Source organism: Anomaloglossus baeobatrachus, chromosome 1 (genome assembly GCF_048569485.1).
Source record: "Anomaloglossus baeobatrachus isolate aAnoBae1 chromosome 1, aAnoBae1.hap1, whole genome shotgun sequence".
NCBI classification, from domain to species: Eukaryota; Metazoa; Chordata; class Amphibia; order Anura; family Aromobatidae; genus Anomaloglossus; species Anomaloglossus baeobatrachus.
In genome coordinates, this window is record NC_134353.1 from 458,646,079 (window position 1) to 458,672,067 (window position 25,989).

A 25,989-nucleotide genomic window follows, 5' to 3' on the forward strand; every position below is an offset into this window, starting at 1 on the left:
TGCATACACTAGTGAATGGAGGATGCTGAGACTTGTAGTTCTGCAGCTGCTGTCTGCTCTCCTGCATACACTAGTGAATGGAGGATGCTGAGACTTGTAGTTCTGCAGCTGCTGTCTGCTCTCCTGCATACACTAGTGAATGGAGGATGCTGAGACTTGTAGTTCTGCAGCTGCTGTCTGCTCTCCTGCATACACTAGTTCTGCAGCTGTCTGCTCTCCTGCATACAATGAACATTTTGAAGAAGGAAATGACATCAGACCTTTTTTTTTTTTTTTTTTCATCAACAATCTTTAATGGCATTGTGCACTGATTAAAAACGCAGTGAGCAAAAACGCAGCAAAAAACGCACCAAATCGCGGCAAAAACGCATGCGTTTTGCCGCGTTTTTTTAGCCGCGGGTGCGTTTTTTAGACAAAAACGCACATAAAAACGCAGCGTGAAAAAAACGCCTAGTGCGCACATAGCCTAAGTGAATTGTGAAGACCAAGCATATAAACCACGGTTAAATCCCTACTGTTGTGCTACGGTAAGATTATTTATACTTTGGATATCGGTTTGTGTTTTGTATTCACAACTATACTATTATTTCAATGAGAAATTATTACAGATATTGAAGCTATACCTTTTTGGTAGCGGTTTTTGGAGCATTGTTGAAGTCCAGTTCATTGTGAAAGGTGCCCGCAGAGAAAAAACACACACTCCTGCCAGAAGCATCATGCAAATTGTTATTAGCCGCAGTAGCTCAATGTATTGTATTTGAATGTGAGGTTTTTCTACACGTTTTATTACATGATGAACCCCATCGACATAATTAGGTCTGCCTGGCTCCAACAAGGCGTCAGTCACTGATGGAAAAAAATGCATTTTTCTTCTGTAAATCTGATGGAGTCTTCCATGAAGGCTCTGCTGTATGTTTCTTCACTATATATTTAGGTCAATCAAGTTACTCTATCATCCTCACCACTTCCTTTACTAATGGGGGTTATGCACAGGAAACCATATTCCAAACAGCTGCCTAACCGGACTGAGACAACAGAATAAATATGGCAGTTTATTGAGCTAATATTCCGAGAATGAAGAGTGGCAGCTGTAGTCTGCAATTAGAAATATTGAAAAAAAACATGCAAAAGTTTAATGTACTGACCTCCATAGTTCTGACACTTTGTCCTAGGGTGGCTCCGAGGTACTCCTTACTGTCAGAAAACAAAATGTGCAAATTAAAAAAATGTGCTAACATTATATAATACAAAACACATTGAACTTCAGAAAAATGTTGTTCATATGGTGGACCTCGCAGCTCCTAAAATGTACAATCAGTGCTAATACAACACTCCAACCCTGAAACCTGACCGCTTTCTGGTGGGCTCCTAGATTTGAAGAGGCCTCAGATGACACAAAGCACCCATGCACGGATGATACGGCTACAGTACTGGAGGGCTCAGCTATGTATAGACCGCACCGCGTGTCCTAAATCTCAAGTCAAAGGGATGGTTCCTGATGAAGTCTTTTGTGGTAGTTGTGTATGAAGCTCTTTATTTTCTCAGACGGTAAAGCTGCACATTCTTCTTAGCAAAAAAAAAAAAAAACCTCCAGCTCCTGTAACTTCCTCAGCTTTCTTGCATGAACCGGAAACTTGAGTTCTCCCCCAAAGTGGCTCAATGATATTGAGGTCAGGAGGCTGAGACGGCCACTCCAGAACCTTCACTTTGTTCTGCTGTAGCCAATGACAGGTTGAGTTGGCCTTGTAGTTTGGATCGGTCATGTTGGAACTTCCAAGTACGTACCATGTTCATCTTCCAGGCTGATCCGGAACCATGGAAGACCACCATAACCCATTGGTAAAAGGTGACAAGAGCATTGGCAACTAATCTGGCCGCCATCACCTTACTAACCATCAACACTAGAAGTAGCCGAGGGGTGAACTAACATCCTGTGCATCGCGAACCCAGCCGGAGAACTAGCTATCCTAAAGGAAGGAAAGATGAATAACTCTCTGCCTCAGAAAATAGATAAAGAATAGCAAGCCCCCCCACATTCAAAAAGACTGCGGTAATATAGGAAAACACAATACACAGATAGATGATAGGATTAGCAAAAGGTGAGGCCCTACTGACTAAATAGGACAGGATTGGAAAGGGACTGCTGGTGGCCAGAGAAAAACCCTGTAAAAATCCAAAAACCTGATAGTATAAAAAGCCCTGAGATCGCACAATCTGAACTCCGTCCTATACCAGGCGCTCTAGTCATACCAATGAACAGAAAGCAGGAATCATTACAAATTCAAGAAGCAACAAACACATGGACTAATAGGAGGAATACTCCAAACATAGCTGCAGGGAGCTTCCCTGCTAAGCAACTGAGAGGGAAGATCCCTGCATGCAAATAAACTGAAAACAACCACAGCAAATGACAAACTCAGATAAGAGCAAAAAGAACCAAACAATGAATAAAGAGCCAAGCACTTATCTGGGGTAGATATGGTCTGGAGCAGGATGAAGCAGGCTGGTGTACAAAGAACAACTGACATCCGGCATAGCCTGCTATCAGACCAGGGTTTAAATAAGCAGAGCGTTAGCAAAGGAAATGACCATTGCTCAACAACCTAGTCTCTGACCAAACCATTCCTGGCCACAAGAGGGAGCCTCACAGCAGCAAAAGCATAACGGACATTCACAACACTGATGAGTGCAAATTTGCCTCCAGTATTCGCTGATAACAAGCGGCATTCATCTTTCCTTCATCTTGGACCAAGTTTCCTGTGCCTTTGTAGCTCCCACATCCCCACATCATCAACGATCCACCTCCGTGCTTTACAGTAGGAATGGTGTTCCTTTCATCATAGACCTTGTCGACACCTCTCTAAATGTAACGTTTATAATTGTGGCCAAAAAGTTTGATTTTGGTCTCCTCACTCCAAATAACCTTGTTCCAGAACTTTGGAGGCTTGTCTCTGTGCTGTTTGGCATAGTGTAGCCGAGATACTTTGTGGCATTTGCACAGCAATGGCTTTTTTCTGACGACTCGATCATGCAGCTTATTTTTCTTCAAGTGGCTCCTTATTGTGCATCTTGAAATAGCCACACAGCTAGTTTTCAGTGAGTCCTGTTTTTCAGCTGATGTTATTTGTGCGTTTTTCTTTGCATCCCAAAGAAATTTTCCTGGCAGTTGTGGCCAAACTTTTTGTTGGTCTACCCGATTGTGGTTTGGTTTTTACAAAGCCCCTGATTTTCTATTTGTTAACTACAGTTTAAACACTGCTGACTGGCATTATCAACTCCTTGTATATCTTTTTGTATCCCTTTCCTGTTTTATACAGTTCAACTATCTTTTCCCGTAGATCCACTGACAATTCTTTTGCTTTCCCCATGACTCACAATCCAGAAATGTCAGTGGCTGGAGGAAAGATGCAAGAGTCTGCCTGGATCCCAGAAACTCACCCAGCTTTTATGCATACACACTGATTACAAGCAAACAGGTCACAGGTGAGGATGTTACCTTTATTAGCCATTCAAAACTATTTATGTCACTTTCTCTGCATGTTATCAGGCCAAAATCACCAGGATATGTGAACTTTTGATCAGGGTCAATTGGATGTTTTTGGTTGTCATTACAATTTAAAAAAGAAAAACACAGTAGTTTGACAATAAATGGCTTCACCCAACGACTAACCATGAGTGGGAAAAAAAAAAGAGTTTGTGTTATCATTCATACAGTATTCTCTGTAAAAAGGCCAAGAAAGGTAAAAAAAAAAAATCTACCGGGGTATGTAAACTTTTGAGCACAACTGTAACTGATGATAGATCTCAGGTTTATATGTAGGTCTTTGCCTACACAAAGCATTATAACTCCCTTTGCTAATGAACTTTGGCATATAATAAAAAAAAGGAGTCAGTCAACAAACAGGCTTATAAAACAAAAGGATAAAAGGAAAAAAAAAAGATAAAACAGCGGGGGGGAAATAACAACGGTAGCCAAATATAAGAATACTCTACAGAGATTGAGAAAATATGGTCAACTTGTCAAGTTTTTATTTTTACTTAGTCCACTGCACTTTCTGCCAATTACCAATACAAACAGGACCCGAGAGACATTATAAAAACCCATAGGATCCAAAACAAGGCGGGTTTTTCGTAAGCAGTTTGTAGGGAAACTAATCATTATCTGTTAACCAGTTCATGACGAGGCTATTTTCCCCCTTATTGACCAGGCACATTTTTGTTTTCTTTCATAAATGCAGTTTTAATAGTAGTACTGAGGGTAATAAACCTATTAGGACACAGGAATCTTGGCTCCATAGCAGGGATGCTCAACATTTTTAGGTCCAACGGCCACATTTCCATACTGAACTAATCCAAAGTGCCGCAAAAAAAATTAGGGTACATATATGAATACACTACCACAAACACCACCATTACATTAATACATCACCAGAACCAAATTTTGAGTATTTGAGTAAGAGCTCTTTTCCACTTGCGTACCGCTTCCGATGCGGGAGCATCAGGAGCGATATGCTAATGACCCTCTGCTGCGGGTGTCAGCCGAGGGTCATGCGGGTGTGATGCGATGTTGCGATTGGATCACAGGAGCGGAGAAGATGGAGGGAACACTTTCTCCCCATCTCCTCCGCTGTCTGTCTCTGTGTACATCGCACTGCTGTCGCATAACAAGCGAGTGCAGTGTGATTTTACACACACGTGAGCCGAGACTCGGTGCAAAACGCAACATGCTGCGATCGCACCGAGAGCCAAATTCATATGGAGAAAAACGGGACAGAGGAAACGGTCTGATTGCACTCCCACCAGTGTTAATCTGATTTTTTATCGGATCGCACTCGCACCAGGAAATCGCAGATGGAAAAGCGCCCTAGGTGTTCAAGTTTCTGCTCAGTTTCTGTTTAAAAAAAAAAAAAACGGTTTGAACATATATTTGCACTGAGTTTTTGGAGCAAAAGTCGCCAAATCCTCCTCAAGCTCACAACTGTAAGTTATGAGGATTTAACTGTTAACATAGCCATGAAGCACATTAGGAATTACTAAGATCAGAACCGCCGTCAGCCCATGATCGCAGCGCCAGAACCGCCGTCAGCCCATGATCGCAGCGCCAGAACCGCCGTCAGCCCATGATCGCAGCGCCAGAACCGCCGTCAGCCCATGATCGCAGTGCCAGAACCGCCGTCAGCCCATGATCGCAGTGCCAGAACCGTCGTCAGCACATGAATACATCACCAAACTTCGCCCTCCAAAGACATACTGATAGGGCATTTAGATTGTGAGCCCTAGTGGGGACAGTGTAGCTGATGTATGTAAAGTGCTAGGGAATTAATAGCGTTATATAAGTGAATATATAATTAAATTAGTACAGTACAGCGATTATAATATCAAATCAACCCCTTATACAATTTTAAACACATGATCCTACAACTCCAAGTATGTCTGCAGCACCAGCGTCCCTGGACTGCTCGATCTCCCCCCTGCAGGGACGCAGATTCAACAACGCAGCTGGCTCATACCATGCTGCCTGGCTTCCCTGCAGTCCTCCACGTGGGTGTCCTCTGCTTCCCCTCCCCGGGGCCTGTGTGCACTACACAGGTCCTCCGGGACTGCTCCTAGGGCGTGCGTGCGCACTGCTACCCATCTCTTAAAGGGCCAGAGCTTCATTTCCTGGAAGTGTCTCTCAGCCTATTGCTGAGTAGCACCAGGTACTTAAAGCACTCTCCCACTAAAGGAGGTGCCTGAGCAGTGATTACTTAGTATTTTATTCCCTTGCCAGCTAGTTGTCAGGTCACTTTGTCCGCTATTCATTCACTAGCCAGTGTACATGCCTGTATCCTCGTCATGCTGGTACCCTGTACCTGTCCATGCTACCTGCCTCAGCTGTCCCAGTGGCTCCTGTAAATAAAAGTGGTTGTACCTGTCCATACTGCCTGCCTCAGCCGTCCTGTTGACTCCTGTCTATACTAGTGTGCCCTGGCTGTGCTACCTGCCTCAGCTGTCCAGGTTCTTCCTGTCTATACTAGTGACTGTGCCTGTCCACCCTGGCCATGTTTTCAGCCTCAGCCATCCTAATGGTTCATGTCTACACTAGAAACTCTGTTGGCGTCTGTGTCCGTCCTTGCCCGGGAAGTCGGCTGCCAAAGTCACGGTCACTGCCCTGGGAGTGGCACCTGGCGTCTGCCTCACAGTGGGCGCTTAGTCAAGCCCTCCCACTAAAGGGTAAGCCCAGTGTTCCCCTGTGGTCCAGTGGGTCTACTCCTGCTCACAGTTTTACCATCTTCAGCGGCGAGCGCTACAATGTCCTTAACAATTGTGTAAAGAGATTCTGGGACTGTTGTTACCAGCAATCAGACTGCGCACCATACAGGAACCACAGTCCTGATGAGTCAGTCAGTATCAGAAATAACCACTTACATCCAGGTACCTTATAGGTGACATCTTCAATGATTCATGTCATTCTCATCAATTTTGTCTTCATATAGTACAGATGCGATGATGAGATTTCATGACCACAGCTCATCTCTCCAGACATCCCTGTTTTCAGTAGCACTTTCTGACACAGTGCCCTTAAAAATAAAAGTATAATTATACTGCCAAATAAATAAATATCTCCCATGCTATGCCCTTTATATAAATAATTGCACCTCACTGTCCTTTCCCCACACTGCCCCTTTGCAAAATATCCGCTACAGCACCCCTTTCCAGAATATCCCCCCACATAGCCACCCTCCAAAATATTCCCAACACTGACCTTTTCATAATATCCCTACACACTGACTGTTTCCATAATCTGCCCCATACTACCTCTGCATAAGGTCCCCCTCATCCCATTCCCCCTGCTTTACTGTGCCCACTTTCACAATCTGCCCCTATTCCACTGCCCCATAATGTGCTCATGGAGAAACAACAAAATGCTCATCTAAAATAATAGCTCATTTAATCTTTAGTTCCTCTGAAGCGCTTAGCGTTGCCCGCTATCTCTGACTCTCTGCTGCCTCTGTCGGGATAGCAGCAGTATGATGAGGTTATCACATTGATGACCTCATCACGCCGCTGCATATCAGGGCAGTGGCTGACGACACTCTTCTGCCTCAGCCCTCAAGTATTCGAATGTATGTGTCTTTCAGATGCAAATAAATGTGAATTTAGGAAGAAGGGAGCTGACATCTCTTGGTTCTTTGTGGGCCTCAACAAATCCTTTGGTGGGCCACATGTTGTGCGGGTCACACTTCTCACTCTTTCCTGCTGTGGAGGAAAAGAACACAAAGCTTTTCCTGACTTAATGTTCAGCTGCTTGCTCAGCGCTCGACTTCTGCACAATGTTCAGTTTCATAGGTACTAATACGCACGGGGCCCATGTAAAAGTATAAAAATATATATATTATACACACACACACACACATATACACATACATACATACATACATACATACATACACACACACACATACACTGGTGCGTTACAGATGTCTATTCAGGTGTTATTGTAACCTCGGTTTCTTGACAAGCTTCTACCTCATTAATTTCCACCAGGTTAAAACAAGCTCCTCTTTCCCAAGCCCAGTGATGTTTTAAACTGAAATGATCGCCCGGCGGTCGGCTTTCCAGAGTGATCAGCTGAAAAGCCAGGTGATCGCTCTCAAAAGCCAGCCGCCGGCTTTTCAGAGCGATCAGCTGAGAGAGAACAATCAGCTGATCTCCCGTCGGCCAGCTTTTCAGAGCGATCAGCTGATCTCCCGTCGGCCAGCTTTTCAGAGCGATCAGCTGATCTCCCGTCGGCCAGCTTTTCAGAGCGATCAGCTGATCTCCCGTCGGCCAGCTTTTCAGAGCGATCAGCTGATCTCCCGTCGGCCAGCTTTTCAGAGCGATCAGCTGATCTCCCGTCGGCCAGCTTTTCAGAGCGATCAGCTGATCTCCCGTCGGCCAGCTTTTCAGAGCGATCAGCTGATCTCCCGTCGGCCAGCTTTTCAGAGCGATCAGCTGATCTCCCGTGGCCAGCTTTTCAGAGCGATCAGCTGATCTCCCGTGGCCAGCTTTTCAGAGCGATCAGCTGATCTCCCGTGGCCAGCTTTTCAGAGCGATCAGCTGATCTCCCGTGGCCAGCTTTTCACAGCGATCAGCTGATCTCCCGTGGCCAGCTTTTCACAGCGATCAGCTGATCTCCCGTGGCCAGCTTTTCAGAGCGATCAGCTGATCATTCTCTCTCTCTCGTTTCTATACTGAAAAAATTTCACCAAAGGAATCCGCTTTCTCCTGACAATTCCATTTCTTGTCACCCATTGTACAACGCATCAGTCACAAGCGTCAAGCAACACAGGTAACTGATGCAAAAATATGGAAATGTGAACATAGCCTAATACACTGTACTGGGATGAGGATAGACATGCAGATTTGGGCAACAAACTGCACCGTGCGCACAGGGTCTAATAATGGTAATGTATCTGCAAAAATCAAATGCTACAAAGATAATTCATATGGGAGCCGATGTTTTTACGTACCTGTAAGACTTGTCTAGGCAAGTCTCATCTGATACTGTGAATAGTGCATGTTATGAGGGTCTGCATGTATCATATGAACAGCCCTGATTTTCAATGATCAGTGAGTAGTCTTTTACTTGGATAGCACACGTCTGTATAATACACGTTTCAGAACGAGCTCTGACGCCATCAGTGAAGAGCGAGCACTGCCATGCTTGGATGGGCACAACTCGTGCACCCAGTATAAAGGAAGTCAGTGGGGAACAACTCAAGCATTTGACTGGAAAATCTGACTGTATATGTAATCAGGGCTGTGGAGTCGGTAAGCCAAACCTTCGACTCCGACTCCTCAAATTCTCTTGCACCGACTCCGCCTCAGACTCCGGCTCCGGCTCCTACATATATTGCTTATAGTTAGGTGAAAAATTTATTGTAGTACATGAACATGTGTATGTGAACATCAGACATTTAATAATTTTTATGATACAATAATCAAGATATTTGGATAGAATATAAAATATATTTATTGGATACAACTTTAGAACACAAAAAAACTGTAATAAATTGTAAATATGTAATACACTATGTAATATACAGTAGATTATATATATCTTGTGTGTGTATATACACTGTGTATATATATATATATATATATATATATATATATATATTACATATTTACAATTTATTAGTTTTTTGTGTTCTAAAGTTGTATTCCAATAAATATTTTATGTTCTATCCAAATATCTTGATTATTGTATCATAAAAATTATTAAATGTCTGATGTTCACATTGTACTACAATAAATTTTTCACTTAAATATAAGCATTATACTAAATATTATTTAGTAAAATATTCAGCACACTCTGCATTGCACTCATGTCCCCAATTTATTATATATTTTAGGAGTCGGAGTCGGTGCATTTTATACCGACTCCGACTCCACCAAAATGAGCTCCGACTCCGACTCCACGACTCCGACTCCACAGCCCTGTATGTAATATCACTGCTGTGGTACGTCAGCGAAGAGCAGACCTGCGGCAGAGAAGCATAGCTCGAGTAAGGGAGGATGCGGGACTGTCAAGCTTGTTTTAAAGGGAACCTGTCAACACTTTTTTGCCCTGTAAGCTGCGGTCACCACCAGTGGGCTCTTATATACAGCATTCTAACATGTTGTATATACACAGGCCGCTGTGTAGAACAGAAAAAAAACACTTTGAAATACTCACCTAAATGGTCAGATGGTTGTCTTCGTTCTCCGGGATCGGCGCCTCCCCTTTCAGCCATCTTTGTCCTTCTGAAGCCTGGGTGCAGGACGTGTCTATGTCATACACACGCGCCGGCATTGAGGTCCTGCACAGGCGCACTACAATACTTTGATTTGACCTGCGCAGGACCTCAATACCGGCGCGTGTGTATGATGTAGACGCGTCATGCACCGCAGCTTCAGAAAAAGGAAGACCAAGATGGCTGAAAGAGGAGGCGCCGATCCCGGAGAACAGCTCCACCCATCTGACCATTCTGCACCGGAGCGACCTTCTAGGCGAGTATTATAAAGTGTTTTTTTCTGTTCTACACTGCAGCCTGGGCTCTTATATACAGCATGTTAGAATGCTGTATATTAAAGCCCCGTGGTGGTGGCCGCAGCTTATAGTCTGGTGACCGGTTCCCTTTAAGCACAAACTCTGGTAGGGATGGAATAAAAAAATCTTACCCCTTTAAAGGGAACCAGTCAGGTCCAATATGTAGCTAGGACCACGAGCAGTTCTGGGTGCATAATGCTACTCCCTGCCTAACCGTCCCTGTATACACTAGCATAGATAAAGGGATCTTTAGAAAAAGGATTACTAAAGATCTTTTATCTTATGCTAATGAGCGAGGGGACTAGTCCCAAGGGCGCTTCTCCCCTTAGGTAGTCAGCCCACATAGCATGGCAGCACGCCACTGTGGGCATACTAACATGCTAATGAATGCGCAGCGACGCGCACATACCTCACTGTTCATGGCGGCCGGCAGAGCATGGATTCGCAGTGGGCATGATCCGGCGTCCCTAGGACTTTCGATCAGGTGCTGTAAACTGATGCTGGGTGTAAGCTTCCTATCTTCAGTGAGATACAGTGCGTATGATCGGCAGTGCGAGGACTCCGGATCATGCCCAGTGCACATCCATCCTCTGCCGGCCGCCATAAACAGTGAGGAATGTGCGCGGTGCTGCATACTCATTAGCATGTTCGTACGCCCACAGCGGTGTGATACCATGCGATGTGCGCCGACTAGCTAAGCGGAGAAACGCAATTGGGACTAGTCCCTGTGCTCATTAGCATATGATATAAGATCTTTAGTAATCTTTTTCTAAAGATCTCTGTATCTATGCTCCTGTATACAGGGACGGTTAGGCAGGGCATAGCAATATGTACACAGAACTGCTCGTGCTCCTGTGTGCATACTGCACCTGACAGCTTCCCTTTAAGAATCCGCCTACTTACCTGCGCCGGCCCCCGCAGCCTGACTCCTGCAGAAGCCCCTGTGACTATATCCCCGTGCTGGCTCTACAGCGGCAGTGTCCCGGGCCCGTACCCGGCGGCGTCTATACTCACCGGTGGCCGGCCGCCGTAGATATCGCCATGGATGTCACCACTTCCTGCATCGACCTCTCCGAGTCCCCCACAACCAACACGCGCCGGACACGTCACTGGCAAAGTCACATGATTTCATGAGGTCATCACGTAGTGTCACGTGATGGAACAGCTCAGGTCGCAGGTAAAGTCAGCTGAGAGCATGCGCAACATGGGGTCTACGCCTCCTAACCAGCACCGCTCCCGCTACTGTACATCGTGGCTTTCTTTCCCGTGACGGGTTGTCTGCATTAACCCCTATTCTGGGGATGTGAGATTTGTAGCCTGGGTTCTCTGCACATCATATACAATGGCGAAAAAAGCTACTTTTTCCAACTTGTGCCTGGGTTAGATACTTTCCTGAAAAGTGTGTGATACAGTGACCACAGGAGGACAATGGCCCATATAGTTACTAACACTGGAGCCAGAAAGCGGCACAAAGTATAGTGGGAATATGGCCCTAGATTTCAGTGCGAGGCACATAGCCCAACATGGGCCAAATTCATCACCGCCATATTGTCATGTTATTAAATTGCTTTAGTTAGAATGACAGTAAGTGTGAAATGGACTTGCTTTTTCTATCTGCTGTCGTTCCCTTGCATTGGGAGCTTTTTTCTTTCACAGTGTACAGCTGTACTTGCATGTGACTCGCGGGAGGATCGCATTGCCAGGACCGGCCGGCGGCTCTCCTGGCAGGGAGCGGGTCAGCTGCATAGAGGTACATGAAGCTCATACGCACCTGTCAGGAGAGCAACCAGCCAGTCCAGGCAATGTGATCCTCCCGCCAGTCACTGTATCCAGGAGAGAGGTTAACTCTTAACATCCCAGTCTCCTCTCTCCAGTCTTGATTTTTCTACAGCAATTAGCTGGTTAATATATTGCAAAATCATCAACCCACAGCATCGATTTCTTCCACAGTAGTTCTCCTAATCATGGTTCTCACTGTCCTGAGCTGTGTGACTGTTCAAATACACTGTTATGTCTACATATAAATACATAATAGGCTCCAGAATAAACCACTGAATGTGATAGGACTTGGGCTGAGCGTTATAGTTCTGCTATGGTATTACTACTACTCACCAAAACTGTCACTCAAGGAGGAGAGTGCACCTTGCCAGAAACTATAGGTAGGGGACCTTCACCCCTTCCCAACATTGTACTGTCACCGGGTCACCAAAGTATGGAAAGCATCTGGGATCATGCCACGAACAAGACCCCAGATGCTTCTGTCAGTGCTGTACTGACAGCAATACTGTATTTCAATGAATGTGCATTGCAAATAGCTGCGATCACAGCAATAACAGGTAATGTCAGTAAGTGAAAAAAATATTGTTAGAAAATGAAGAACAAAAAAAAATAATAATTTTCCAATAAATATGTAAAAAAATAAACAAAAAAGTACACATATTTGGTATCGCCGCATCAGTAACAACCCAATCTATGAAACTGTCGCACTATTCAACCTCTTCATTGAACACCATAAAAAAATAAAATAAAAAAACATAGAAAAAACTGTCTTTTCATCATACAGCTGACATAAAAAGTTAAATAAAACAATCAAAAAGTCATATGTAAATAAAAAATATAACGCTGAAAATGTCATCTTGTCCTCAAAAAAGAAGTTGCCATAGAGCTCCATTAGTAAATAAAGAAAAAAGCTATAGCTCTCAGAATACAGCAATGCAAAAAAATTGTTTGTTCTATTAAATTGTTTTTATGGTGTAAAAGCTGCAAAACTGAAAAAAAAACCATTATAAATGTAGAATTGCTGTAATTGTACTGACCTGAAGAATAAAAATCTTATTACGTTTATGAGAAGGTGAACAACAAAAAAAATCCTGAAATGCTGTTTATTCTTGATTCTTCCTTACAAAAAGTGGAATAGAAAGCGATCTGTCGGCAGAAAAATAAAAAACTCTAGCTTTCAAGATTCAGTTATGCAAAAAGTCTTTATTTTGTAAAAAACGTTTTTGGTGTGATAGTAGCCAAACCTAAAAATCTACAGTATCTGGTATCGCTGTAATTGTACTGTCCGGAGGAATGAAGACGCCTAATCACCTATACTGCACGGTGTACAGCGTAACACAAAAATAAATAAAGCCAATTCTTGACTGTGTTAATTTGTTTTTTCTGCCTCCTAAAAATGAGTAACAGGGTGGCACGAGCTGGTCCTCAGGCTAGGGAGCCCCTAGCTGTCCCTGATCCCAGAGATATGTAGCGCCCAGGGAATGGTGTACTCGGTCCCGGGCAGACTCTGCATGTGGGAATGTCACTTCTGGTGGCCGTTGCCCGGTCCCGTGCTCTGGGCCCCTGTTGTTAATGGGGGGTATTTACAGGGGATGAAAGTTATTGTCATGTGACACCACCTGCGGGTTGCAGTTAAGGATTGAAACCGCCGCTGCTGAACGTGGGTACTCCCAGAGCTGATGGTAATGGCAGTGTTTGTGTTGGGCCCTCCGCAGGTAAGGCAGTGTCTGGGAGCTGTGAGAGTGCAGTGTGCCATCCCTGCAGCAGTCGAACCGCTCGGATCCCGGGGGTGCTATGGCTCGAGGGTCTCTGGACTCGAGGGCTCGGGGCCACTTCAAATGTAAAGGGGGTATTTACAGGGGATTAGAGTTTGTAACGCCACCCGTGGTTCGCAGTAAGGGGAGTTCCGCTGCTGCCGATGGGAGTACCTGGGGGTGATGGAGTGGGGCAGCCAGACGATGTTCCCTCCACGGGTAGGGGGAGGCCCCGGCACTCGTAATGATGAGGTGCAGGGGAGCGTGGTGCAGATTGGAAGCATGGGTGGACACCGTACTCAGGCAGTGTTGGTAGTGCTGCAACCGCAAAGCAGACTCTGACACAAAAGTAAACCAAGTCTCTGGGTACCGCTGCCCTCTTGGGGGAGCTCGTCCGGGTGTCCATCTCCTCTGGTACTGCCGGATGGTCCGGTGCCTGCCTCCATGCACAAATTTTGGAATGTTCTGGTGGCCCATTGGCTTAAAGCTGTCCGGGTCCCTCTCCCTATTTGTTGGTAGTGGAGTTGCGCTCTCAGGGGCTCACACTTGGGATTTTTGCAGGCTGCATGGATTGGAAAGCCCTATCCCCCTCGTTGCGCTAGTGCCCCCGATCTCTGAGCTTCTTGGGGACAGTTCGTGAAGACACTATCCTCCACAGGCTAATTGCCAGGTTGCCTGAAGCTACTCCCCAACCTAGGGTCCTGTACCCCGCCGTGCTTTCGGCCCTGGGTCCGGTTATTAGGCTTGAGATGCTGTCCGTCCTCCAAGACCGGGTCTAGGAACCCAGCCTCAATACCCTGCGACCGGGTCTCCGACTCCTCCGGGCCCAGACCACTGTCTGCGACCCAACCGACTACATACAGGGAGCTACTACTCCCTCAGCCCCTCACCTCTTGAGGGCTAACACAGTTCTGCTCACTTCCCTCCCGCAGGCCTACTCGACCCCTAGGTGGGCGGCCCTATTCCAGCTAGGCAGCCCACTGGTGTGTCTGTCAGGGTGTGGTGTGAGGTGTGGTTGGGATTTGGATGCGGATGGAGGCAGTACTATAGGTTGGGAACCCGGAACCATGAGGGTTTGAGTCCTGCACCAAAAGATAAAGAGGGTGCAGTACCCTTTGACATCCTGACTAGTTCAGGGGCGTCACACAGAATGATGGAGACCACACCAGGTTGACTTTAACAGTCTCTACTCACATGGACCCTCGGTAGGCTGGTTCCGGTCCCAGGAGTATCAGTGCCAATGTAGTGACCCAGGTTACTCTGTCCCCGGCACTCTCTTGTAGTTGAGTCCCCGTAGCTTGAAGCATTTGGTCTCCTTCTCCGTATGGCGGGCAGCACGGACCCTGCGGGGAGGTAAGTGTAGCAAGGAAAAAGAGTTTATTTCAGCTCACCCACAAGATCATTTCACCTGGCTCCAGGACCCAGAACGGTGCAAGGACATATAAAGCAGCAAGTAGTGGAAATCCCTTTCCCAATCCAGCAACACGTCCGAGATAGATGTAAATTAAAAATTCATTTTATTTAAAAATTATTAAAATAACAATCATTAGAAGGACATTAAAAAAAAATGTCTTAAAAAGAAAGCGTCTTACGCGTTTCTGGCCATTGTGACCCTTAGTCATAGACATGTCTATGACTAAGGGCCACAATGGCCAGAAACGCGTAAGACGCTTTCTTTTTAAGAAAAAAAAATTTTTTAATGTCCTAATGATTGTTATTTTAATAATTTTTCAATAAAATGAATTTTTAATTCACATCTATCTCAGATGTGTTGCTGGATTGGGAAAGGAATTTCCACTACTTGGGGAGGTAAGTGTCCGGACCCTGATCCTAGTTTGCTGCTGATGCCCTCGGATTATTTGGTTCGGTGAAGTCCGTGAAGGTTTCCACACTGTACAGGTATTTATCAAACCGTTTAAAACTTGACATTTGAGTTAGGGCCCTGTGCCCCGTTCGTGCTCCGGTCCCAGCAGTATCTCCGGTACCCGTCCTGGCGACTTCTCTCCCATGCCCCGGGGTTTCTGTTACACAGACCCAGCTCCGGCACGTCCGCACACTTCAACGTGCACCGTCTGACTCCAACTGACTCCGACTCAGACTCCGTAACTCCTCCCACCAAGCTGGCTAAACCCTTCTGTTAACCCCTTTATGCCCGGTGTGGAGAGTTCCCTAGGATTTGATTTGTGTTTTGGTGGTCAATGGCACTGTTACTCCAGATCCCAGGGGATAGGTTCTGCATCCCCGAGAGGATGCAGTTCCTTCTAGTGCCCTGAGGCTCTCAGGGGCGCTACAGATACGTCTCATGGTCAGGATATTTGGGTTGCCTACCCCTGCTCCTGACCAGCCCTAATGTAGTACTCCAACCCTCCATACCCTGGGAAGAGGGTCTGTGAAAGGAGCATGTAAACACCAAGAGTGATAGAGAAAAGGGCAAACCAAAACTCTATCACACAGCACGCTCACACAAAGTAATCAGGCAAGTGATAAGGGGGAAAACTAAAGCCAGGAGGAATTACACAGCACATCAAGCAACATGCAGTAAATCACTAGGCTGGAAAACAACAGCACGTGGACCGGTGTAGCAGAAAGCTATAGTCGGTAAAGGAAGACCAATTCCTCAATCTTAAAAAGGCGGGGGAGTACCTGTCTTAGGTCTTCTGCAACATGTGATCTGAAAAGTAACCAGCAGGCTAGCAGAAATGAACTCCTGCTAGTGCGATCACTAATGAACACACAGTTTGTCGTCACTGAAGCCTGCCCGTGTAACTCAGAAGCACCAGAGAAAGTATAGTGAGGAGTGTTAATCTATGAAGATTGTGCATGACACATGCGCACGTTGCTTTTTTGAACGCAGCGATTTGGATGCTAAAATTTTCACCCAAATCCGTGCATTCATAAAAGCAACATGTCAATTATTCCGTGCGCTTTGGATGCAGCTAACACTCTGTCTATGGTGGGGGCAGCAGCCATAGTGCATGAAATCGGCTTTTGTTCTACAGAAAAACTGCATCCATTATGCAATGTTTCTGCAGCGATTTGAAGCGCACATGTGCTGTCAAATCGCTGCAGAATATTCAGCAGGTACGTGCGAACAAGGCCTTAGAGTCTGTGGTCTGAACAACATCTAATGCCGCCATGACACTTGGCAAGTCAAGAGCAAAATGCCGTGTGACAAAGGCTCAGCTTACATTGATCCTGTGCTCCACCTTTGCACCGGGGATTACGTGTAAATCTCTGAAAAACCTGATTCAGATAAAATTCCCTACGGAAAATTCACTGTAATGAAGCGAGGGCAGTCACTTTGAACTCTTGTCTGCCTGTGATCTGGCAGTGTCCATCTTTTTAGGCATGCACAAAAGTGTGGTCAACAACCGTTTTGTTTACCTCTGAAAATACAAACACCGTGGAACAGAAGTCAGACGGAGTCTGCAGTAATTCTGCTGCCTCATTATACTGAATGGATCCATAGGAAGTTTCACTTAAATCACGTATTTTGGAGATGCAGATGGAAACCCAGACGTAAGTGCTCAACTGATCAAAAATGTTCGTTTCAGGGAATGTTGACTGTATTACTATACTATGTGGCATTTGTACACTTGATTTTGTTGCTTGTATATTATACTCAGGTATGTTGATAAATAAAAAATTAAAAAAAATGTTCTCTGCCCCAAATTGCCACTAAATAGCATTCAACTCAACCCACAAAAACACAAGTCTCCACTCAGGTCCGTTATCTGTTAGCGGAAATATAGGCGGCATCCACATTACTGGTAGCACAAAGGCTCTGGAAAAGCGCTATGGCTCCCCACTCAAAAAAGAGATCCAGCAAAATCTGTGCTCCAAAATGCAAATGCCCGCCTACCTTCTGAGCCGCACAGTGTGCCTAAACCACGGTTAACGTCCACATGTCTGACATTGTTGTAGTGAGGAAGCCTGCTTAATTTACAGGATGTAGGTGTCCAGAAATCACTAGCTGCGCACAATGTACGAGCACTACAATGCACAACAAGGGCTTATTTACAATTTTTAATTCTGCAACATTCACTGCGTTTGACTTCATGGATGTTTTGCAGAGACTAAATCAATGTCACTACACTCATAGATCAACTCCAGGAGGGGTGTATTTCCAAAATGTGGTCACTTGAGGGCAGCGTCGGACTGGCTACCGGAGGAATCTCCAGTAATGCCAGGCCTGGATTCAGGTACCTGCATTGCACTCCAGAGCTCTCACCTGAGCTCCAGAGTGCAGCCTAGACTGAACCGCAAGCGCCGAGTGATTGATTCCCCGGCGATTGCGGTTCAGTTCATGACAGCTGCAGATATCCCAGGCTGATCTCCGGTGCTCTCACCTGAACTCCGGAGATCAGCCTGGCCTGTCCACAGCTGTCATGAACTGAACCGCAATCGCCGAGGAATCAATCACTCGGTGCTCGCAGCTCAGTCCTGCAAACTCTGAGATCAGTCCAGGCTGCAGGGGAGAGCTCCGGAGTGCAATGCAGGTAACTGAATCCAGGCCTGGCACTACTGGAGATTCCTCCGGTAGCCAGTCCGACGCTGCTTGAGGGGGTTTCTGCTGTTCTAGCACATAGGGGCTCTGCAAATGAAGTCTGAAAACTATTCTAGGACAATTTGTGCTCCAAATATCAAATGGCGCTCCTTCCCGCTTGAGCTCTGTGATGTGGCCAAACATTACTGTGCAGTCACATGTGGAGTATTCAAATATGTACCCCGGCACAAAGTTAAGAAAAATGAACAGTCTAGGTATTGTTGTATGCTTGTGCTCTTTTATTAATTCATGTATTAAACGGTTCTGTCTGACGTTGCGGCTCACGCAAGAGCCTTCATCAGAGATAGGTGAGTACTGTATGTTGAAAGAGGTCCTATTAGCACATGTGGAAAGAAAGAGAAGTATGTAGATACTCAAGAAGGACACTTGGTATGGAGAAGATATGTGTATAGCATAAAAGCACTGTCGTGTTGTATGAGTAGGGGCTCACAATTAGTAAGGAATCATAGGATAGCACTACTGTAGGAATGCGATGTGCAAGATAGTATACGTGTGATGGTCAGTCTTATGTATTACTTGTTCATAGAACAGTGGTGTATGGGGAAAGGTCACATGAGGTATGTAGAGTATACTATAAAATGGTAGAGGAATGGTGAGAGCACCAGAGAATACCTATCGCAGCATGATGTGACAAGTGAGGGAGCCCCTCACTTACCATTTTATAGTATACTTCCTACAGTAGTGCTATCCTATGATTCCTTACTAATTGTGAGCCTCTACTCATAGAACATGACAGTGCTTTTATGCTATACATATATCTTCTCCATACCAAGTGTCCTTCTTGAGTATCTACATACTTCTCTTTCTTTTCACATGTGCTAATAGAACCTCTTTCAACATACGGTACTCACCTGTCTCTGATGAAGGCTCTTGCGTGAGCCGCAACGTCAGACAGAACCGTTTTAATACATGAATTAATAAAAGAGCACAAGCATACCACAATACCTGGACTGTTCATTTTTCTTTACTGTGTGTCGGAGTATATATTTGGATATTTGGACTTTTTTCTCCCGAGCACCAGGGCCATAGCGGTTGAGCACAGCTTACCCTTTATTACATGTGGAGTATTGTCATGATCAAGAAAAAATGTGGAACACATTATGGGGCCTTTTTGTACCTATTCCCCTTGATAAAATTGGAAACCTGGGGTTAAAACAACATTTTAATGGTAAAACTATAATTATTTTTTCTTCATCGCCCAATAGTATACAATTTTGTGACACACTTGTAGTATCAATATGCTCACTGCACCTCTGGATGAATTCATTGAGGGGTTGCTTTTTTAAAATGGGGTTATCTGTGGGGGATTTTTGCTATTATTGCACCTCAGGGGCTCTGACAATATGACTTGGCACCCACAAACCATTCCAACTAAATCTGAACTGAATATGACACTCCTTCCCTTCTTCACTTTGTACGGTGCCTCAAAAGTAGTTTTTGACCACTTTATTAAATATACTTAAAACCTTATGAAAAAACACATGAAATAATAACAATGGGGTCTACCACTCAGAAAAATAGTAGATACTGGGAGTTCAATCAGTTGTCAAGAGGGTAGGTTAGTAAATTGATAAATTGGTAAATAAACCAATAAATAAATGCTAGGTATGGGGCAAATATAATCCTATTTTGTTCCTAATTGAACATCTGTCCCCTACCTAGCAACGGGGGTTTATAGCCTAATGTCAGATGGCACCCCCACTCAATGTAGACTGTATACACAGTGGGGAAAAAAAGTATTTACTCAGCCACCAATTGTGCAAGTTCTCCCACTTAAAAAGATGAGAGAGGCTTGCAATTGACATCATAGGTAGACCACAACTATGAGAAACAAAATGAGAAAACAAATCCAGAAAATCACCGCGCCTGATTTGGCAAGATTTATTTTGCAAATTATAGTGGAAAATAAGTATTTAGTCACCTAAAAACATGCAAGATTTCTGTCTCTCACAGACCTGTAACTTCTTCTTTAAGAGGCTCCTCTGTCCTCCACTCATTACCTGTAGTAATGGCACCTGTTTGAACTTGTTATCAGTATAAGGCTATGTCCGCACGTTGCTTTTTACCTGCTTTTTTGCTGCTTTTTCAACTGCAGCGTTTAATGCCAAAATGGTTGTGTTATGCTTTTCAAGCAAAGTCTATGGGAATTTGGGTTTCTTGTCCGCACTTTGCAGTTCAAACTGCAGCCTTTTTGTTGCAGAACTTTGGTCAAAAACTCAGCTTTGCAGGGCAAAACCCAAATGGCAAAAACAATTGACATGTCAACAACTTTGTTACTGCTGCAGTAACGATATTTGAGAATGGACCCCCATGTCGCCGATGAGCGATTTTGCACGTTTCTGCGAGGATGCAAAATCGCTCATAGGTGTCACACACAACGGCATCGCTAAAGCAACCGGATGTGCGTCACAAATTCCGAGACCCCAACAAGATCACTTACGATGTCGTAGCATGTAAAGCCCGCTTTACAGAAAACCTTTGATCTCTGTCATTGCCAACAAAGAATATACAGTGGAACCTTAGATTAAGCGTAACTTGGTTTAAGAGCATTTTACAAGACAAGCAAAGCTTTTTACAAATTTGTAACTTTGTTTAAGAGCAATGATTTGCAATAAGAGCAAATCCTCACCGTGCACACTTCCGGTTCTGTCTTTTCACCACACTCTGACCTGCTCTGGAGGTAACTTTCTGTTCATATATACTGTATACAGTATACCATTGTACAGTACAGTATATACTATATAGCATGTCTATGAATTTACATTTGTGGATACAGTACTGTAGTTTCTTTCTGATAACCAGTACAGCACATTGCTTGTAATGTAATTGCCTGGGCAGTATTCCTACCCCACATTTGGCTCAGTTCTGCCCTTATTTTGTGGAGAATAGATTTGGGGTGTGTATTGGACTAGCATAAAGGTTGTCATATTTATACATCATTTTTTCTCTCTATAGTACCTCCCACACACCAAACAATCCTATTGTAAGCTAATGTGCAGTTTTATTTGCTTTATATGTTTCTTAATACAGTACTTAGTACATTATTTTGTATTACTGTACTGTAATAACTTTATATGAATAGAGTACAGTATCTTGTATTACTGTAATAAGTTTGTATAAATACAGTAAATATTTTTGGGTTGTGGAATGAATTGTCTGAGATTCAATTATTTCCTATGGGAAAATTCTCTTTGATATAAGAGTAACTTGGTTTAAGAGCACAGTCCCAGAACTAATTATGCTCGTAATCCAAGGTTCCACTATGAGATGAACATTTGTTATTAACCAAATACTTATTTTCCACCATAATTTTAAAAAACAATCTTGACAAATCAAACGCGGTGATTTTCTGGATTTGTTTTCTCATTTTGTCTCTCATAGTTGTGGTCTACCTATGATGTCTATTACAGGCCTCTTTCATCTTTTTAAGTGGAAGAATTTGCAGAATTGGTGGCTAAGTACTTTTTTCCCCCACTGTACTTCATTTAACTCATGTTCACATTGATATTTCTGTTACACCTAGTTTTTGTAAATAAATCTCCTGTTACCGTTGTGAAAATTAAAGATTTGGGGTTAACCCCTTCACCCCCGGCCACTAAAACACCCTAATGACCGGGCCATTTTTTTAAATTCTGACCAGTGTCACTTTGACAGGTTATAACTCTGGAACGCTTCAACGGATCCTGGCGATTCTGAGATTGTTTTTTCGTGACATATTGTACTTCATGTCAGTGGTAAATTTAGGCCGATATTTTTTGCGTTTATTTGTGAATATTTAGGAAATTTTGTGAAAATTATGAAAATTTCGCAATTTTCAAACTTTGAAAATGTATGCCCATAAATCTGAGAGATATGTCACACAAAATAGTTAATAAATAAACTTTCCCACTTGTCTATTTTCCATCAGCACAATTTACGAAACAAAATTTTTTTTCGTTAGGAAGTTAGAAGGGGTCAAAGGTCATCAGCAATTTCTCATTTTTCCAACAAAATTTACAAAAGAATTAGGGACCACATCACATTTGAAGTGACTTTGAGAGGCCGAGGTGACAGAAAATACCCAAAAGTGACCCCATTCTAAAAACTGCACCCCTCACACTGCTCAAAACCACATTCAAGAAGTTTATTAACCCTTTAGGCGCTTCACAGGAACCAAAGCAATGTGGAAGGAAAAAATGAAAATTTTACTTTTTAACACAAAAATGTTACTTTAGCCATAACATTTTCATTTTTACAAGGGAGAAAAGAGAAAGTGCACCCTACAATTTACTGTGCATTTTCTCCTGAGTCCGCTGATACCCGATATGTGGTAAAAATCAATTGTTTGTGCGCATGGCAGAGGTCGAAAGGGAAGGGTCGCCATTTGAATTTTTGAGCGCAAAATTAGCTGCACTCATTAGCGGACGCCATGTCGGGTTTGAAGACCCCCTGAGTTGCCTAAACAATGGAGCTCCCCCACAAGTGACCCCATTTTGGAAACTAGAGCCCTCAAATAATTTTTCTAGATGTTTGGTGAGCACTTTAAACACCTGGGGGCTTCACTGAACTTTATATCGCTGAGCCTAGAAAAGAAAATTTTTTTTTACCACAAAACGGTTGCTTCAACTAGGTTGTTTTTTTTTCATAAGGGTATCAGGAAAAAATGCACCATAAAATGTATTGTGCATTTTCTCCTGAGTACGCAGATACCTCATATGTGGTGGAAATCAAATGTTTGGACACACGGCAGGGCTCGGAAGGCAAGGAGCACTATTTGAATTTTTGAGTGCAAAATTAGCTGCACTCATTAGCGGACGCCATGTCGGGTTTGAAGACCCCCTGAGGTGCCTAAACAATGGAGCTCCCCCACAAGTGACCCCATTTTGGAAACTAGAGCCCTCAAGTATTTTTTCTAGATGTTTGGTAAGCACTTTGAACACCTGGGGGCTTCACAGAAGTTTATATCGTTGAGCCGTGAAAAGAAAAAACATTTTTTTTTACCACAAAACGGTTGCTTCAACTAGGTAGCTTTTTTTTCACAAGGGTATCAGGAAAAAATGCACCATAAAATGTATTGTACATTTTCTCCTGAGTATGCAGATACCTCATATGTGGTGGAAATCAAATGTTTGGACACACGGCATGGCTCGGAAGGCAAGGAGCGCGATTTGAATTTTTGAGTGCAAAATTAGCTGCACTCATTAGCGGACGCCATGTCGGGTTTGAAGACTCCCTGAGGTGCCTAAACAAGGGAGCTCCCCCATAAGTGACCCCATTTTGGAAACTAGAGCCCTCAAATATTTTTTCTAGATGTTTGATGTGCACTTTGAACCCCTGGGGGCTTCACAGAAGTTTATAACGTTGAGCCGTGAAAAGAAAAAAAAAATTTTTTATCACAAAACTGTTGCTTCAACTAGGTAGCTTTTTTTTCACAAGGGTATGAGGAAAAAATTCACCATGAAATTTATAGTGCATTTTTTCCTGAGTACGGCGATACCTCATATGTGGTGGAAAGTAATTGTTTGGGTGCATGGCGGGGCTCAGAAGAGAAGGAACGCCATTTGACAGCAAAATTGGTTGGAATCATTATCGGACGCCATGTCACGTTTGGAGACCCCCTATGGTACCTAAACAGTAGAGCTCCCCCACAAGTGACCCCATTTTGGAAACTAGACCCCTCAATGAGTTTATCTAGATGTTTAGCGAGCCCCAAAGGGCTCCACAGAAGTTGATAATGTTGAGCCAGGAATACAATTTTTTTTTTCACCACAAAACTGTCACTCAAACAAGGTAGCTTTTTTTTCCACAAGGGTATCAGGAAAAAATGTACCATAAAACGTATTGTGCAATTTCTCCTGAGTACGCAGATACCTCATATGTGGTGGAAAGTAATTGTTTGGGCGCATGGCGGGGCTCAGAAGAGAAGGAACGCCATTTGACAGCAAAATTGGTTGGAATCATTAGTGGACGCCATATCACGTTTGGTGTCTAAACAGTGGAGCTCCCCCACAAATTACCCCAATTTTGGAACTAGACCCCCTCAAGGAATTTATCTAGATATTTAGTGAGCCCCTTGTACCCGCAGGGGCTCCACAGAAGTTGATAACGTTGAACCGTGAAAATTATTTTTTTTCTTTTAACCACAATTTTTTTGCATCAATCAGGTAGTTTTTTTTTTTACAACGGTATCAGGAAAAACTGCACCATAAAACATATTGTGTAATTTTTCCTGAGTACGTAGATACCTCATATGTGGTGGAAAGTAATTGTTTGGGCGCATGGCAGGGCTCAGAAGAGAAGAAATGCCATTTGACTTTTCAAACGCACATACACGGTGCACTAATCGGCCGCTGCAGGACGCATGGTCGGATGCGATACAAAAAGCGTCGGGGATACGGAAAAAAAAAGTCACGCCAAAAATTGACCATGAATGCAGATACGTTATGTGCATCCCTGATCAGCGCTTGGCGGGATGCACGGACGGATGCGATACAAAAAGCGTCGCAGATACGGAAAAAAATCACGCCAAAAATTGAGCAGGGATGCCGATCCGTTATGTGCATCCCTGATCAGCGCTCGGCGGCACGCACGGACGGATGCGATACAAAAAGCGTCGGGGATACGGAAAAAAGTCACGCCAAAAATTGAGCAGGGATGCAGATACGTTATGTGTATCCCTGATCAGCGCTTCGCGGGACGCACGGACAGATGCGATACAAAAAGCGTCGGGGATACGGAAAAAAAAGTCATGCCAAAAATTGAGCAGGGATGCAGATCCGTTATCTGCATCCCTGATCAGCGCTCGGCGGGACGCACGGATGGATGAAGTGTAAAAATGGACAGGGGATACAGAAAAAAAAAAAGTTATACTCACAGTACCCAGAGGATCACTGACCAGAAGAGCTGCAGGAGGAACAGCTTTACAGGAGCAGCAGGCAGGACGTTGGGCAGATCAGCAGAATGCCCAAGAAGGACCCAGCGATGGAGGCAGATGTGATCGGGCCAGTTAAGACCTCAGACGAGCCGGTGAAGACAGGTAAGAGGACGTCGGGGGAGAGCAGAGGGGGAGAGCAGAGGGGGAGAGGGGGGGAGAGCAGAGGGGGAGAGGGGGGGAGAGCAGAGGGGGAGAGGGGGGAGAGCAGAGGGGGAGGGGGGGGAGAGCAGAGGGGGAGACCGGAGAGGGAGCTGCAGAAGCAGAATAGAGATAATGGGGGAGGCAGTCAGATTGTGGGGGGAGCAGATCGGGATGTCGGGGGGGGCAGATCGGGGCGTGGAGGGGCAGATCGCAGGGTGGCACGGGCAGGGGCCATAACGGGAGCGCGCACGGGGCACCACAGGAGCGCGCACGGGCTGCAAGGTGAGCACAGTACTCATGTGCAGCATTAGCGGTGACCTCAGCTACGGCGGCGGCGGCAGCAGTGGTGGCGTGGTACCACAAGTACCAGCCACTGCACGCTGCAGACATGTTGGGGGAGGGCTCGCAGGCCAGCACAGGCCTGGGGAGGGCGGCCACCGGCAGATCAGACCGCCCCACTGCACACTGATTGGAGCGATTGCGCGTCATAGCACGATCGCTCCAATCAGTGCTGCAGGGGCTGGGGGGCGACATTTTAGAGCTCCGGCTATGAGTTGTTGAAGCTGCTAGAGCAGATCATAGCCGGATCTCACAGTATCAAAAAATTACTAAAGAAATTAGACTTAGGCGGGCTTTGCACACTACGACATCACAGGTGCGATGTCGGTGGGGTCAAATTGAAAGTGACGCACATCCGGCATCGCATGCGACATCGTAGTGTGTAAAGCCTAGATGATACGATTAACGAGCGCAAAAGCATCGTAATCGTATCATCGGTGCA

General features: G+C 44.7%; 1 protein-coding gene across 1 annotated transcript in view; it reads right to left on the reverse strand.

The window, feature by feature from the left end:
* FAM174C (family with sequence similarity 174 member C) overlaps positions 1–11,178 on the reverse strand; it is a 45,888-nt gene extending 34,710 nt beyond the window's left edge. Inside the window, exons 1-2 of the mRNA XM_075337913.1 lie at positions 11,069–11,178; positions 1,146–1,194 (exon numbers count right to left, since the gene is read on the reverse strand). Of these exons, the coding sequence (XP_075194028.1) occupies positions 1,146–1,194; positions 11,069–11,118 (99 nt within the window). The 5' untranslated portion in view covers positions 11,119–11,178. The remainder of the gene's footprint in view (positions 1–1,145; positions 1,195–11,068) is intronic.
* Positions 11,179–25,989: the final 14,811 nt, after the last annotated feature.